Source organism: Corythoichthys intestinalis, unplaced genomic scaffold (assembly GCF_030265065.1).
Source record: "Corythoichthys intestinalis isolate RoL2023-P3 unplaced genomic scaffold, ASM3026506v1 HiC_scaffold_23, whole genome shotgun sequence".
Taxonomy (NCBI): Eukaryota; Metazoa; Chordata; class Actinopteri; order Syngnathiformes; family Syngnathidae; genus Corythoichthys; species Corythoichthys intestinalis.
In genome coordinates this window covers 9,351,930-9,369,415 of record NW_026651592.1, presented here as the reverse complement: position 1 = coordinate 9,369,415, position 17,486 = coordinate 9,351,930, and the positions used below count along the sequence as shown (strand labels likewise).

Here is a 17,486-nt window from a genome sequence, read left to right as displayed (position 1 = left end):
TATATGAAAAAGAGCATCTCGACCACTACTTGATGTCTGCTATTTCTGCATCACGACCCTTGTTATATTGCTGTTTCACCCTAAAAAATTCCCGCTAAATCCGGCTGTGGCAATTCATATTTGTTTCTTGACACTCGATGATACGTGCTACATAAATAATCGATCCAAACAAAGAAAAATTGGAGAAAAAACAAACAAAATGTTTAAATGGGTAAATATATGAAAATCTCAATCACTCCTTGATGTCTGCGATTTCTGCATTGCGGCCTTTGCTATATTACCATGTTTCACCCATAAAATCCCCAAAAAATCCAGCTGTGGCCATTCACAGCTGTGTCTTGACACTCATTGATACATGCTACATGGAATTTTTGGACCGAAACAAGGAAAGTACGCGATACTATCTCGTTAAACCCATGGCGTCTTTAATTCTGCTCTCGTGTGCTCTCACCTCCAAATAGGGTTTTGCTGTGCAATTTTTCTTTTTAATTAAAAAAATACCTTCCTGTTCAAAAATGTTCTTCCCCCAGAAAATTGAGATGTTAAACTTTCCAATAATGTATCACACATGCATATCGGACAATTTTAAAAGTTGACCAAATTGGGGGTCTCAGAGAAGAACTTCAAGTCACCTAAGTGTTATTCGCCATTTATATAGTTTGAAGAATATTTAAAGTGATACTTTGGGACCATAACAGGAATATATTTCTGTTTTTAATTGACTTTGGTTTTTATTATTTTAATCATATCAGCAAGTCCTGGTGTCACATTTTGAGTTGTGTAATATACCATGTCGTATACAAGGATACACTTGTATACCAAATGTTATTATATTTGTCCTATTGTCTACATGACCCAAAATGTAATATGCATTTATGTGGACACCAGATGTTAATAAGTTTTTGTTATTTAAAAAAAAAAAAAAAAAAAGGTCACTTGCCCTTAAAGGGAACCTCGGACTTAAAGACTTGTAGGCTGTAATAAGCCACAATTTTTCTATTTTACTAAAATATGTTATTGGAGACACATAAAACATTGCCATCTTTTTAAAATTCTACAATATGTAGCACGTTTTGACCTACAGAGGGTGTCATGTTTTATGCGCGCAATGGACACTCGGGGTGATGACGTAGTTTCACTGTCACTGGACGAACACTACCTGTATTCTGCCATTCCTTCTACGCGGCGAAACATCCAACACATGCGCTCAGCGGTTAAAAGTGGCGAGGACTTAGTATTTGTGTTTTTATTGAGTCTTTTATGACCTTTTCACTGCCTCAAAATACTTTTCGCATGGATTTCCTTCTCATACTTCTAAGCTTTTTGCTAAACTGTTTTCTTGTGGTAGCTTTAAAGCAGACTGTTGATCTGTTGACCACACTAGTCAGGTAGCATACTTAAACCACTCTTGTTTGATATTACTATGTTTAACTATTTTCTTAAGGCCTTTTTAGTATGTTCTGTCTGTATTTATCAAAACAAAACAAGCTGAAAGTGCATAGTCGGACTTACCCGAGTGTCAAATTCGCCTTTCTTGTCTCTTTCTTCGCCACATTTCACCAGTGTAGCACATTTAGGCAGAACACCCGATTTTTCCTACTCTTGTCTCATTGCATCCTGTCGTTCCTGTTCGTTTTGCTTTTGCTGCTCATTTTGTGAAAAATTGACGGTGCTGTCATGCTCAATAATGTTCCTCTCGGGTTCAAATTGAAAGGGTTGAACAAATGACATGTTTATATCGCTAGTCATACTCTGGAAGCCTGGCAGCGTAACCCACTTTTGTCACCGCTCTTGCGACGTCAACAACGTCGACCTACTAGAGGAGTTCCAAAAAAATCGATTATTACATGCATCGCGATTCGACACGTGACGATTTGATTACGATTCATAAAGGCTCAAAAACGATTTTCCCTCATAACTTTATGACAGTCGCTCGTAGCGGAACGAAATTCAAGACACGTCTGCCGCCCGGACACCTTTAACGGACGTACGCACGTTATAACGGATGCTGCCTGTAACTGACTGAGAGATTGTGTTTTTCAAAAGACTGGAAAATAAATTTGTGTATGAGACAGGCAGGGACAGAAGTGTGCTGTGCGCACGTTATTTTTTAGAGCAAGAGGGGAAGATAGTTTGTTGCTCCTCGTCTTTCAGATGTCCAGCTGTAGTTCCAAGTCATGTCAATTGAAAAATGTCCTGAGTGTGTTGCTAAGACCCGTGTGCATCAACAAGAGGTGAGTACACGAACCCTCTTGTACTGTTTAGCCTTTATTGTTGTTGTTTTTTAGGTGTTAATAGTTAGCCCCGAGCGCTAAGCTAATTAGCTAATTCGCTCACATGTATTTCATATGCAGAACGTGTAAAACCATGATTAAGTACAGCGGTAACACTACAAACATGCGAAATGGTACAGAAATCTGTGAAAACACTTCTTTTAACCAATAACAAAGTTTGTTTCCAGAAAATGTGGAATTAATTCCACCTGTGTACATTTTATTGTATTGTTGAGTGATATAAGTACTCCCTTTAAAATGTTTAAGGTTTTTGCACTTTCTTGTAAAAATAAATAAATAAAAAAGCAGCTTAAGGGCAGGTTTTTGTTGTATGGGCATGTTTCCATCGTTCCTGTTGAATCATTAGGATATTTTAAATAAATAATGTTTGTCTACTATATTATTTAGTAATGTACGATGCATCGATAATCGTGATAACCGTGATCATCGTCAATACCGTGATCATCGTTCAAGAATCGAATCGTAGCCCCCTGAATCGTAATCGAATCGAATCGTGGGGTGCCTAAGATTGCACACCGCTACGACCTACAATTCAACTAATTTTACAAATTGTATAAAAACAAAAACATCAAGAGAGGGTTTAATAACAAATTACTTTAACTCAAAATAAGGCTTATCTTTTAAGAACTGCAAGTCTTTCTATCCGTGGATCCCTTTAAACGTTAGTTTCTCTTCTCAGATTAAAAAAAAAAAACAAAACAAACAAACAAAAAAAAAAACAAATTGCATACTTAAATTATTTAAGCAACCGTTTTTTCACATAAAGGTCATTCATACGTCATATGTTGTCTGTTCCTTTTTATGACCTGGCAGCCAATGAGTTAAGGGCGAGCCTCGAGGGTTCACTGCACGCCGCTCTCCAAAATGCTACCGTACAATTGACATCATGACAAGCACAGCCCAAAAAAACACGACATGGAGCGAAACCGCGCCTCACAGTCCCCAGTAGGGCGCCAGGCCGCGGCGTTCTCTCTGGTAGACGTCAGGGATGACCCCGTAGGGCGTCTGCACCATCTTGACAGAGTTCCTTCCGAAGAGCTTGCGTTCATACTCGATGAGCTGGCGCCAGAAGCCGCCGTTGGGCCGGATGACGGGGCGGCGGGCCTTCACCCAGGCGTGGGCGTCGGCTAGCGACACGCGGTGGTACTTCATGAGGTAGGCCAGGCACAGCGAGGCAGAGCGGCTGACGCCCGCCGCGCAGTGCACCAAGACGACGCCGCGCTTGCGGCCCACGCTGTGAATCTTGTCGGCCACTCCGTCAAAGTAGAGCGAGATGGGCGAGTGAGGCGCATCGGCCAACGGCACCTTGACGTACTCCACGTGCGGCCAGTTGAAGTTGGGCAGCTCCAGCGTGGCGTTGACCACGCAGGTGATCCCCTTGGACAGCAGCAGGCCGCGGTTGGACGCCACGTTGCCGCGGCTCAGGAACAGGCCCGGCGTGATCTGGGCCATGCCGCCTTCGGGCAGGAGCCGGGGCACCGTCGACAGCGGGGGCGCCGCCGACGGGCTGCGTTGGTGATGGTGGTGGGGGAAGAAGCCTTGGCTGCGGGAACCCATGCCGAAGACGACAAGACTGTCAACGCGAAAAGTGAGGAGGCATAGCAGAGCGGCAAGAATCCTGGGGGGAAAATAAGAAAAAATCAGATGAGTTTACTTTGAATAGGCTCGATTTAGGTCACGGAGTTCCTCAGGGTTCCGTCTTAGAGCCATAACTATTCCCGAAATGTAAATTTGAATTTTTCTGTAACTGGCTGGCAACCAGTTCAGGGTTTAACCTGCCTCCTGCCCGTTGTTACTTGGGTTAGCCCCAGCACCCCCGCAACCATCGCGAAGATAAGTGGTTCAGAAGATGAATGAATGAATGAGTGAATGGGGATTTTCATTTGTATGCATGATGACAATAGTTTTCTTTAGCTGCCCAACCCTGAAAAAACATTGAGGTGGTGTTCCCCAGGGCCCCATTTGACACCCACTGCGATTTTGAGGTTTTGTTTTTTTAGCTATGGTTTTCAGCAGGTGAGACTTATCTCAGAAATGTTAAGATGCACGGATAATAAGTAGGAGGATGAAGAACATATACATATACGTCTCTGAATTTTATTTTTAAATCACAGATGCAACGTAGTGAACAAATAGGTAAGTCGATGTGAATTATGAAGCTTATTTAGAGCTTGATTTCAGCAATTTAGACGGGGTCAAGCTGCTTATCTTACACCGTTGCTTGCTGCATCGGACTCCACTTCCTTAGTACAAAACAGAAAGCGACCTGATTGGGTGTGCTCTCACTGTAATTAAACACATCAATTTTACCATGAACAAATTTCCACATACACAGTTGGCCAAAAGTATTGGCACCCCTGCAATTCTGTCAGATAATGCTCAATTTCCCCCAGAAAATGATTACGATTACAAATGCTTTGCTAGTAGTATCTTCATTTATTTTGCTTGCAATGAAAAAACACAAAAGAGAATGAAAAAAAAATTAAAGCAATATCATTTTACACAAAACTTCAAAAATGGGCCGGACAAAAGTAATGCACCCTCAGCCTAATACTTGGTAGAACAACCTTTAGACCAGCGGTCTCAAACCGACTCCACAAAGGGCCGCAGTGGGTCCTGGTTTTTGTTCCAACAGATCCAGCACAAACAGTTCAACCAATGAGGTTTCTACTAACATAAGCAGCACCTGATTGCAATCAACTGATTACACTTGTAAGAAACCAGATTGGTGAAAAGGTATTTGTCTCGTTTGGTTGGAATGAAATCCAGTACCCCCTGCGGCCCTTTGAGGACCGGTTTGAGACCACTGCTTTAGACGAAATAACTGCGGGAAAAAAAAAAAAAAAAAAAAAAAAAAAAAGCACAACTGGAGACAAAATGGCGGACGACACGCCGGCGTCGTAAAGTAGAAATCACGTAAGTCGGGGGCGTCGTAACCCGGGAACTACCTATATTGCACATCCTTGCAATGAGAGTATTGCGCATCCGCACATTATGATGGCACACACAAACACAGACAAGACTGAAAAAGCAGTTTCTGCTCTTGCACCCCTCTTTAAAATAAAGGGTTGTATTGTAAGCCAAAAGAACTGTTGTGTTTGATACAACAATGTCCATATGCTGCCATAGCAGATTCATGACACATTAAGTTCTTGAACTATTTTTAATTTGTCCATTTTACCCTGGAAGTCCCCGTGTACAGACGTCGCGTAACCCCTTTTGTTTTGACCAAGCCATAAAAAGAAGGTAAGTAATTATATTGATAATTCGAAATGTCTATAATATTTAGCTTAGAATCATTAATTGCTGTCTAATATTTCGTTTAAAAAAAAAAAAAAAAAAAAAAAAGACTTTTTAAATTATTCACTTGCATATTTTAAACTTTTTAAAAAATTACGTCACAATGAAAAAAATCATCTGTAAACAAGTCACGGATATTTACTTCATAACTATCGGTTGTATTATTATTTTTTTTTGTTACTGTCGCACTTTCCCCGATATGTTAGATGATAATCGATCCAAAAAAACACGTTTAAAAGGGTAAATAAATTAAAAAGAAAATCTCGACCACTCCTTGACGTCTGCGATTTCTGCATTGCGTCCCTTGTTATATTACCATGTTATACCCATAAAATCCCCACAAAGTACGGCTATGGCCATTCACAGCTGTGTCTTGACACTCAGTGAGACATGCTACAGGGAGTTTTTGGATCAAAAGAAAGTAAACACACAATATTATCTGGTTAAAATCATGGTTTCTTTAATTATGGTCTCTCATGCTCTCGCTTAAGTTTCAACTCCCTCCACAGATTTTCTATGGGGTTGAGATCTGGAGAATGGCTAGGCCACTCCAGGACCTTAAAATGCTTCTTACGAAGCCACTCCTTTGTTGCCCTGGCTGTGTGTCTGGGATCATTGTCATGCTGAAAGACCCAGCCACGTCTCATCTTCAATGTCCTTGCTGATGGAAGGAGATTTTCACTCAAAATCTCTCGATATATGGCCCCATTCATTCTTTCCTTTACAGTCGTCAGTCGTCCTGGTCCCTTTGCAGAAAAACAGCCCCAAAGCATGATGTTTCCACCCCCATGCTTCACAGTGGCTAAGGTGTTCTTCGGATGCAATTCAGTATTCTTTCTCCTCCAAACACAAGAACCTGTGTTTCTACCAAAAAGTTCTATTTTGGTTTCATCTGACCATAACACATTCTCCCAGTCCTGTTCTGGATCATCCAAATAGTCCCTAGCGAACCGCAGACGGACCTGGACGTGCACTTGCTTCAGTAGGGGGACACGTCTGGCAGTGCAGGATTTGAGTCCCTGGCGGCGCATTGTGTTACTGATAGTAGCCTTTGCTACTATGGTCCCAGCTAACACGTTGGTGCTCAACCATGCAAATGCTTCCATGTTGCAGATAATTACTTTTGTTTAGGAATATTTTTTTTAGGTCATTCACTTCACTAGGTCCCCCCGTGTGGTTCTGGGATTTTTGCTCACCGTTCTTGTTATCATTTTGTTGCCACGGATTGAGATCTTGCATGGAGCCCCAGATCGAGGGAGATTATCAGTGGTCTTGTATGTCTTCCATTTTCTCATAATTGCTCCCACAGTTGATTTCTTTACACCAAGCATTTTACCTATTGCAGATTCAGTCTTCCCAGCCTGGCACAGGTCTACAATTTTGTCTCTGGTGTCCTTCGACTGCTCTTTGGTCTTGGCCATTGTGGAGTTTGGAGTGTGACTGACTGAAGTTGTGGACAGGTGTCTTTTATACTGATAATGAGTTAAAACAGGTGCCATTAATACAGGTGACGAGTGGAGCCTCGTTAGACCTCGTTAGAAGAAGTTAGACCTCTTTGACTGCCAGAAATCTTGCTTGTTTGTAGGTGACCAAATACTTATTTTCCACTCTAATTTGGAAATAAAATTCTTTAAAAATCAAACAATGTGTTTGTTTTTTTCCACATTCTGTCTGTCATGGTTGAGGTTTACCCATGTTGAAAATTACAGGCCTCTCTAATCTTTTCAAGTAGGAGAACTTGCACAATTGGTGGTGGACTAAATACTTACTTGCACCACTGTATATACTGTACAGTTGGCTTCTTTTGAAAAGCTGTTTTCCTCTCTTTGCCTGATATGATTGTGAGGAGGTTGCTGTCCTCTAAAGAGCAAATCAGAAAATTGCAGATGTTGCTGTGGCAACCTACAGACATATACATACTGTATGTATAAACTGGCTCCTCAGTTATCTCCAGCACTCTGCTGCACTCAGTCCCAGGGAGATCTAATTGCATCATTCAAGTCTGTTGACATGAGTGTTTAGATTCCATTGGGATCTGGTTCCGCTGGTAGTGCAAACTGGGAAACTTGAGCCAGCGATCTGGAAAACTGCGTGCAGTGTACTTCCTGGAATATCAGGAATAACCGTGGGGAATTTATCCGATAAACTGATACTGTTGTCTGCATAAAAACAACTAGAATGGCAGTGAGGGGAGTGCAGACCTCCCCAAGGGTGGATCTGTTTAGTTCTCAAGTGGCCGCTTTCTGCTTCATTAGAATGGCATTCGACACTTAAAGTGCCAATGACAGAGAATGTTTATTTCATATTTCACGCGGTATTTCATGGTCCTGAATAAAATGGACCACTTGGATGCGTGTGGACGCGATCAATATATATATTCAATTTTTAAATCTTGCGCCATGTAAATGAATAACTTCCTGTATTGAAAAAGAATGTGAATGTGACATCACCCGAGTAAGTGTGTCAGAATACGGCATTGTTTTATAGCATGCAGATGGACAGTGGATTCAGCTGGTTTTGCGGATTAATTTGTTTATTTTTCGCATCATGCCAGCCAAATGTGCTGCAGGGTTTTGTTGCTGCACCAGGGAGAGGTGTGTGAGCCTTTTTGGGTTTCAAAAAGTTCCCGTTCATCCCAAGATTGGCCAAAACAAGTCTGAAAACTGTGGGACCAATGGACTTACCAGGAGGTGAGTAAACATCGTATTTTGTATTATGTCAAATATTGGGATCATGGCACACGTTTTAATAGGAATGTGGCTTGCATTTTGTGGTTGACAATGCTCCTTCTCAACCGAGAATGCCTCTGGGCCGACGACCAGCAGCTTGTCGCACACACCCCTCGGTCCTCTTCGCGTGCTCGCCGGGAGAGCGCTATCCTCTGCCGTGCGGTTCTCCATATCGGTACGACTTCCAGCCCCCTCTGCCTCTTCGTGTGCTCGGCAATAGACCACTATCCTCGGGTTGAGCTCAGGCAGCTACGCCCTCCTCCGATGTCAGCTGGTTTGTCCTGCGGTCATTCTCCAGCTGCTTCCCCAGCAAACGAGCTCTCCTGCCCGCAGCAGGGGAACGACAAGCTGTAACTTGCTCGCCGCCGGGTGGGTTGCCGATCGGTGATGACAATTCACAACCCCACCGCCGTGTGACATGATCTGGGGTAGTTTTGTGTGATTTTTTGCCTGGAAAGGCGAGAATAAGACTTGGAAACGCCACTTGGTTAGCTGCTAGCTGTCACGCCTCCTGCTTTGTTTGCACTCTCCGAAGCCGGGGCAGGGGAATGAAAAACCTGGACTAACTCCGGTGGCATAAAACATAGTTCGGGAGGTGCAAGAAGTCGACAGTTTTGACCATTAAGGAGTAATTTTGCCATGTGGTACTGAATAAATGCATTTTTAATATTTCATCTTCCATTTAGCACAATATTGTTATTTGTCATGACCACATCATTTATTTCGCAATTTGGGAAAAATACTGTATAAATATTGTAGTAGAGCGATTGAAACAATTACATTTTGCTGCTCTCTTCGTCGCATTTTCCTCGTTCTGAATAATTCACGCTCAATGGGCTGAATTCTAAATCAGATTAAATTTATGAGCCTGCCGACGTCATCCTCCAGCTGGGGACGCTAGAACGCTGTAATGACAGACGGGGCGAAACTGCAGATTAAAATGATTAATCGATGAACTAGTTAGTTCGAATAATTGCGTAATCAGATAAGCAACATAGAAAATTTAAATAACTGAGCTGAGCCTCAAACGGCATGAAAAAAATAAATGAACGAGGATCTAAGTACAACAAAAGAACAATTGGCTAACTTATTTTACCTACTTTTATAGCAAAAGTCCGCTAGCTTAAATGCTATAAAATGCTTTTTTTTTTTTTTTTTTAACAATCCTCTTCACAAATGGTTCAAACACATATTCCCACAAAAAAAAAAAAAAAAAAAACGGCAATATATGGCGGAAAACACTCAGGTGACTTGAAGTTCCGCTCTGAGACCACCAATTTGGCCAAATTTCAAAATTGTCCGATATCCACATGTGATACATCATTGGAAAGCTTAAAATCTCAATTTTTGGGGGGAAGAAAAAATTTTGAACAGGAGGGCATTTAAAAAAAAAAAAAAATTTAAACAGCAAACCCGATCTGGAGGTGAGAGCACGCGAGAGCAGAATTACAGACGCCATGACTTTAACGAGATATTATCGCGTACTTACCTTGTTTCGATCCGAGAATTCCATGTAGCATGTATCACTGAGTGTCATGACACAGCTGTGAATGGCCACAGCTGGATTTTTTGGGGATTTTATGGGTGAAACATGGTAATATAGCAAAGGCCGCAATGCAGAAATCGCAGACATCAAGGAGTGATTGAGATTTTCATATATTTACCCATTTTAACGTTTTTTCTCTCTCCAATTTTTCTTTGTTTGGATCGATTATTTATCATCTAACATATCGGAGAAAATGCGAAAGTAAAAAAAAAAATACAATTAAGCAATCGTTATGAGGTATATGTGTCTTTTTTACAGACACCATTTTTTTCATTGTGACGTAATTTGTTTAAAAGTTCAAAATATGTGAGTGAATGAATAATTTTTTAAAGTTTTTTTTTTAAACAAAATATTAAACATCAATGAATGATTCTAAGCTAAAAACGACAGACATTTTGAATAATAGATATAATTCATTAACCTCGTTTTATGGCTGGGTTGAAACAATAGAGGTTGCGCAACGTCTGTAAACGGGGCTTTTCAGGATAAAACGGACAAATTAAAAATAGTTTGGGGGCTTAATGCACCATGTATCTGTTATGGCAGCATATCGACATATTGTTCTATCAAATACAACAGTTCTTTTGGCTTACAATACAACAGTTTATTTTAAAGAGGGGTGCAAGAGCAGAAACTGCTTTTTCAGCCTTGTGTTTTCCGCCATATACCAATAAACTAAATTATGACTGCATTAAAAAAAAAACATTAGCTCAAACAAAAACCTAACTTATGTTGGTCCTAACAGGAAGCAGCTGGATTCAGCAATGTGAAATAAGTTGTGTCATATTCACTGTCGCCACTGGAAGGCAGTGTCTCCATCTAAATCAATAAAACTAAATGCAAACACTTTCAAAACAAACCATGACATCGCCACTTTAATTAAACGAATACTCGAAGTGGCAAAATTTAACTTGAATCTTTATTCTTATCGAATTACTCGAGTAAAACGATTAACCGTTGCAGCACTACAGTCAAGTCAAATATATTCATAGCCCAACAGGCAAATACCATTAAATCATTAGACAGTTTGAGACCTTCTTAAAATAATCACTTAATTTTTTATTTTTTTTTTCTGAATTATCAAAGTAAAACACTGAACCATTTGTGGAATTGCTGATACACTTTTAGTCTTTGTAAAAATAAAAAATAAAAAAACAAAACAAAACAGTAATGATGTTTTGTTTTTTTTAATCATTTAAAATTGTATTAGTTTTAATAATGAATAGAAATGTCTTTCAATAACATAATTTCACTTAACAAATTTATCATGTTAAAGAAATGTAATCTGCTGTCATGCAGCAATTCAGAAAAACTGACCACCCCAAAATTCAATGTCAAGCATGATTAGCTGGAAACAAGTCTCGTATTTCTTTCCACAGGTGCATAAATAGTGTAATTGAACATCGACTTAAATCCAAATCAATGCCTAAGATTCCTGGATGCCATTCATTTATTAAGCAGTTCCAATTCAAAAGCGAACGTGATTTTAAAAAAATCTTCACCAAGTGTTGTTAAAATGATGGTTTAAAAAGTCCCCACTCACCAGTATGGCTGAAGATGATGGTGACGGTTTCTCGTTCAACGCAACGCCCACATCAGCGCTTGGGGTTCGGACAGCAGCGTCCACTCGCTCCGCTCAATCAAGCCGAGGGACCGATGGGGAAGAAGGTGGGTAGTGGGAGTGGGGTGGGCATCCACGCGAGCTGCACGACACGCCAGCGTGACGACAAAGTCCACGCAAGCAAGCGTTTGACTCGGCTCCTCCTCTTTTACGGCAAGTGTGAGGTAACAACAGCGACACGCTGAGGCCATGACTATTTTTTTTTTAGTAACTTTTTGAGAGCGCGAGAACCAAAAGTGGTATTTGCCATGTGGCAAAATGGATTTTATCAGGTGGCATTTTTTTTTTGTCAAGTGGCACTTTTTTTTTGCCATGTGGCAAAATTGATTTTGCCATGTGGCGCTTTTTCTTTGTTATGTGTCATTTTTTTTGCCATCTGAAAAAAATGATTCTGCCATGTGGCATTTTTTTGCCATGTGGCAGAATTGATTTTGCCATGTGGCATTTTTTGTCATGTGACAAAATGTGTTTTGACATTTTATTGGAATGTGGCATTTTGTTATATATGGCTTTTTTGCAGGCCATGCACATCCATGCCGTTGTCGACTACGCACGTCCAAATTTTCCATTCATTTTAAATGGCAGGAAAAACGTGTGGCTGTGACTTTTGACCATCCACTTACCATTATAGCACAATGACATTCAACTGGCACCCAAGTCAGGCTATGCACAAATTTTCTATTCATATTAAATGGCAGAAAAACGTGTGGATGTGATTTTTGACCATACACTTTACATCACATTGGCATTCAAGTGGCAACCAAGTCTGGCTATGACTTTGACAGCTATGCACGTCCAAATTTTCCATTCATATTACGTGGCAGAAAAACAAACAAACCAAAATCCATTTTGCCATGTGGCAAAAAAATGCCACATGGCAAAATACATTTTGTCACATGGCAAAATAAAATAAAATAAAATAAATTTAAAAAACCACACGGCAAAATCCATTTTTCCACATTGCAAATACAACTTTTGGTTCTCGGCCCTGCTGGACGTTTTTGTTTGTTTAGTCCTTTCATGCACAAATTATGTTTTAAAAAACAAAAACAACCTAACCAGTTAGCTCACTCCTAGTTTTAAGGGCTAATTATGATTTTTTGGGGGGGAGAATTCCCCCCCGCTTTATTACATTCATACAGGACAAGTGTCTCAAACCAGTGGGCCATGGGACAGTATTTTGTGGCCCCCGTTTGACATTAAATTGTAGGATTAGTGTTGCCCACACATATTTTGCTCAAGGCAATCATACAAGGTGATTCAAAAAGAATGTCAAAACCATCACACATTTATTCATTTTAAAATCATTAAAATAGACTGATAATCAATTAGAATGTATTAATTAATAATTTACTAACAATTAAAATAAGAATTAAGAATCTTTTTAACAAGGAAGTTATTTTAACAAATTAAAAGTCATATCGACTTGATGTTGTCCGTGCAGCTGGTAGTGGTCACATTGAGCACTTGTTAAGCATTAAATGAAAACTTGTAATATACAATAATGTACTTGTATCCAGCTAGTTATTGTTTTTTGGCACATTCTTTTTGAATCACCCTGTATAATACAGTGATAACCTGCTCATTCGCGCTTCAAATTTCACGCCCTCAGTCCATTGCGGATTTTTTTCCTTCAATTAAAAAAAATAGATACAGATGAGCTGTCCCAATCCGCTCACGTAGTCTCCTACCTGCTCCTTTTCTTGGTCAGGCAGTACACTGGAGTTGCTTAATAAAGTTAACAATGATTTACAAACGTTTAATGTTTGATCTTGCCACAGATGCCTAGAAGCCTAAGCATCAAAGTGAAGCATGCGTCAATCATCGTTTAACTTCTTTAACAGCTGCTGTGGCAACTCACTGTGTGTAAGTGAGCAGCTTGAGTGGACTCACTCAATAAAGCATTTAATAATGACAGGCCATAGACTTCATAATTGTATTGACGGGTCAATTTTGCCAGCCACTGCGCAACGCCATCGCCACAGACTAGCTTTATACTTTGACATACTGTATTTACGTAAAATAAATGCTTACTGCAGAGTTTTTTTTTTTTTGCTTTTAACCAAGAATCGAGAGACTGTATCACACCTATATCTATAAATAATTTGGGGATTTAAGCATTTATTCACAATCATTTTCACCGGAAAAGCTCTGTTTACATCAAGCGACCGCTAGCTACATCCAGGAACAGACTAGCATTGTAATTCGGCATATTTACGTAAAATAAATGCTTATTGCACTGTTTTTTTTGCTTTTAACCAAGAATCAAGACTGTTTTACGTCCATATCTATGAAGAATTTGGGGATTTAAGACATTTATTTTCAACAAAAAAAGGCCTTTGTCCACTCGGTCAGCTTTGAAATCCTCACCAACAATGCGGGCCCCCTATTTATCAGCCCCGTCAATAAATTATGAAGTCTTGGGACGAGCATTTTCCAGTTCACAAAGCCACGCACAGCACAGAAAGTCCAGGACCCTTTACGTTGTGCGTTGTATGTTGTCCATTTTTAGAAGATTAGTGGGCTCATTTGATTTGATTTTGACTTAGTCAACACACTGCTAACTTCAACCGCAACTCTAGGCGTTTTGTCTAAACTGGAAGTTCGCAGCACAAATTTTTCAAGATGGCGCCGGCCATTTTTCACTCAGAAAACATACGTTTTTTGTTTACAAATTTCAATTTTTTTTTCAACTAATCATATATATATATATATATATCTTTCCAATGCTAAATCTGAAGAAATACATTGAACACACACAAAAAAAAAAAAATAAGGGGGGTTGGGGGGGCTCTACTTCGCGGTTTTTCACTTATCGCGGCAAGTTCTGGTCCCCATTAACCGCGAAAAACAAGGGATAATAAACTATGTATAAAATGTATGTATGTAATAAAAAAAAAATTTTTTTTAATTGAAAAATACGTTTTGAAAAAAATACAAAAAAGCTATGAGTAATACAGTATAAAAAAAATATTTTTTAACAAAAACTTAAAAAAACAAATTGCAATAAATTTTAAACGAAAAATAAAGACATGAATTTGCCTGTGCTGTGTGTACAGTGCTGGCCAAAAGTATTGCCCCACCCCCCCGCAATTCTGTCAGATAATGCTCAATTTCTCCCAGAAAAGGATTGCAATTACAAATGCTTTGGTAGTAATATCTTCATTTATTTTGCTTGCAATGAAAAAAAAGGAGAATGGATTTTTTATTTTTAATCCTTTTACACAAAACTCCAAAAATGCTACAGACAAAAGTATTGGCACCTTTTAAAAGAAATCATGTGATGCTTCTTTGTGTAATTAGCAGCACCTGTTACTTACCTGTGGCACATAACAGGCGGTGTATAACTAAATCACACTTGTAACCAGTTAAAAAGGATTAAAGTTGACTCAACCTCTGTTGTGTGTCCTTGTGTGTACCACATTGAGCATGGAGAAAATAAATAGGACTGAACAACTGTCTAAGGACTTGTGAAGCAAAATTGTGAGGAAGCATGGGCAATCTCAAGGCTACAAGTCCATCTCAAAAGACCTGAATGTTCCTTTGCCTACCATGCACAGTGTCATCAATAAGTGTAAAGCCCACGGCACTGTGGCTAACCTCCCTAGATGTGGACGGAAAAGAAAAATTGACGAGATTTCAACGAAAGATTGTGTGGATGGTGGATAAAGAACCTCAACAAACATTCAAACAAGTTCAAGCTGTCCTGCAGTCCGAGGGTAAAACAGTATCTGTGCATACTATCTGTCGGTGTCTGAATGAAAAGGGACTCTATGGTAGGATACCTAGGAAGACCCCACTTCTGACCCAGAGACATTCAAAAGCAAGGCTGGAGTTTGCCAAAACTTACCTAAGGAAGCCAAAAACGTTCTGGAAGAATGTTCTCTGATCAGATTAGACAAAAGTAGAGCTTTTTGGAGAAAAAAAAGAGGCCTTCAAAGAAAAAAACGCGGTTCTTACAATCAAACATGGCGGAGGTTACCTTATGTACCAACAAATTTTGCAGCATAATGTAAGGCCCAGTGTGAGAAAGCTGGGTCTCCCTCAGACGTCATGGGTCTTCCAGCAGGACCAAAGCATTTGTGATTGCAATCATTTTCTGGGAGAAATTGAGCATTATCTGACAGAATTGCAGGGGTGCCAATAATTTTGGCCAGCACTGTATATACAGGTAGTCCCAGGTTATGATGTACCCAACTTACGTGATTTCGGCTTTACGACGCTGCAGTCTTGTCCGCCATTTTCTCCAGCCAGTTATTAAAAAAAAAAAAAAAAAAAAAAAAAAAAAAAGATAATGTTGACTTTAGTCTTGTGATGCATGCTTTTATTTTGCCGCAGGAAGCGCAGAGCAGCTACTAAGAAGTGGACGTGAGACGAGTGAAAGAGAACCTGTGCGCACATTTGTTGCTTGTGAAGCATCTACAGAGACATCGCCTGTACTATACAGTGGGGAAAGTAAGTATTTAGTAAACAACCAATTGTGCAAGTTCTCCTACTTGAAAAGATTAGAGAGGCCTGTAATTGTCAACATGGGTAAACCTCAACCATGAGAGACAGAATGCGGGAAAAAAACAGAAAATCACATTGTTTGATTTTGAAAGAATTTATTTCCAAATTAAAATGGAAAATAAGTATTTGGTCACCCACAAACAAGCAAGATTTCTGGCTGTCAAAGAGGTCTAACCACTTATAACGAGGTCTAACGAGGCTCCACTCGTTACCTGTATTAATGGCACCTGTTTTAACTCATTATCGGTATAAAAGACACCTGTCCACAATCTCAGACAGCCACACTCCAAATTCCACTATGGCCAAGACCAAAGAGCTGTCGAAGGACACCAGAGACAAAATTGTAGACCTGCACCAGGCTGGGAAGCCTGAATCTGCAATAGGTAAAACGCTTGGTGTAAAGAAATCAACTGTGGGAGCAATTATTAGAAAATGGAAGACATACAACACCATTGATAATCTCCCTCGATCTGGGCTCCATGCAAGATCTCCCCCCGTGGCGTCAAAATGATAACAAGAACGGTGAGCAAAAATGCCAGAACCACACGGGGGGACCTAGTGAATGACCTAGAGAGAGCTGGGACCACAGTATCAAAGGCTACTATCAGTAACACAATGCGCCGCCAGGGACTCAAATCCATCACTGCCAGACGTGTCCCCCTGCTGAAGAAAGTACACGTCCAGGCCCGTCTGCGGTTCGCTAGAGAGCATTTGGATGATCCAGAAGAGGACTGGGAGAATGTGTTATGGTCAGATGAAACCAAAATAGAACTTTTTGGTAGAAACACAGGTTCTCGTGTTTGGAGGAGAAAGAATACTGAATTGCATCCGAAGAACACCGTACCCACTGTGAAGCATGGGGGTGGAAACATCATGCTTTGGGGCTGTTTTTCTGCAAAGGGACCAGGACGACTGATCTGTGTAATGGAAAGATTGAATGGGGCCATGTATTGAGAGATTTTGAGTGAAAATCTCCTTCCATCAGCAAGGGCATTGAAGATGAGACGTGGGTGGGTCTTTCAGCATGACAATGATCCCAAACACACAGCCAGGGCAACAAAGGAGTGGCTTCGTAAGAAGCATTTCACGGTCCTGGAGTGGCCTAGCCAGTCTCCAGATCTTAACCCCATAGAAAATCTGTGGAGGGAGTTGAAAGTCCCGTGTTGCCCAATGACAGCTCTAAAAACATCACAGCTCTAGAGGAGATCTGCGTGGAGGAATGGGCCAAAATACCAGCAACAGTGTGTGAAAAGCCTGTGAAGAGTTACAGAAAACGTTTGGCCTCCGTTATTGCCAACAAAGGGTACATAACAAAGTATTGAGATGAACTTTTGGTATTGACCAAATACTTATTTTCCACCATGATTTGCAAATACAGTAAATTCTTTAAAAATCAAACAACTTAATTTTCTGTTTTTTTTCCACATTATGTCTCTCATGGTTGAGGTTTACCCATGTTGACAATTACAGACCTCTCTAATATTTTC

At 40.2% G+C, this 17,486-nt stretch overlaps 1 protein-coding gene across 2 annotated transcripts; it reads right to left on the bottom strand.

Moving 5' to 3' along the window:
• Positions 1-881: 881 nt before the first annotated feature.
• On the bottom strand, positions 882-17,432 carry LOC130911237 (dual specificity protein phosphatase 14-like). 2 transcript variants are annotated; one of them, XM_057829072.1, is made up of 2 exons: positions 15,693-17,432; positions 882-3,912 (listed from the first exon to the last, which is right to left on the bottom strand). In XM_057829072.1, the coding sequence occupies exon 2, from the start codon at positions 3,849-3,851 to the stop codon at positions 3,228-3,230; it is 624 nt and encodes a 207-aa protein (XP_057685055.1). In that variant the 5' UTR covers positions 3,852-3,912; positions 15,693-17,432; the 3' UTR covers positions 882-3,227. The 2 variants fall into 2 exon arrangements, with proteins under 2 accessions (XP_057685055.1, XP_057685054.1); XM_057829071.1 differs by lacking the exon at positions 15,693-17,432 and adding an exon at positions 11,413-14,516.
• Positions 17,433-17,486: the final 54 nt, after the last annotated feature.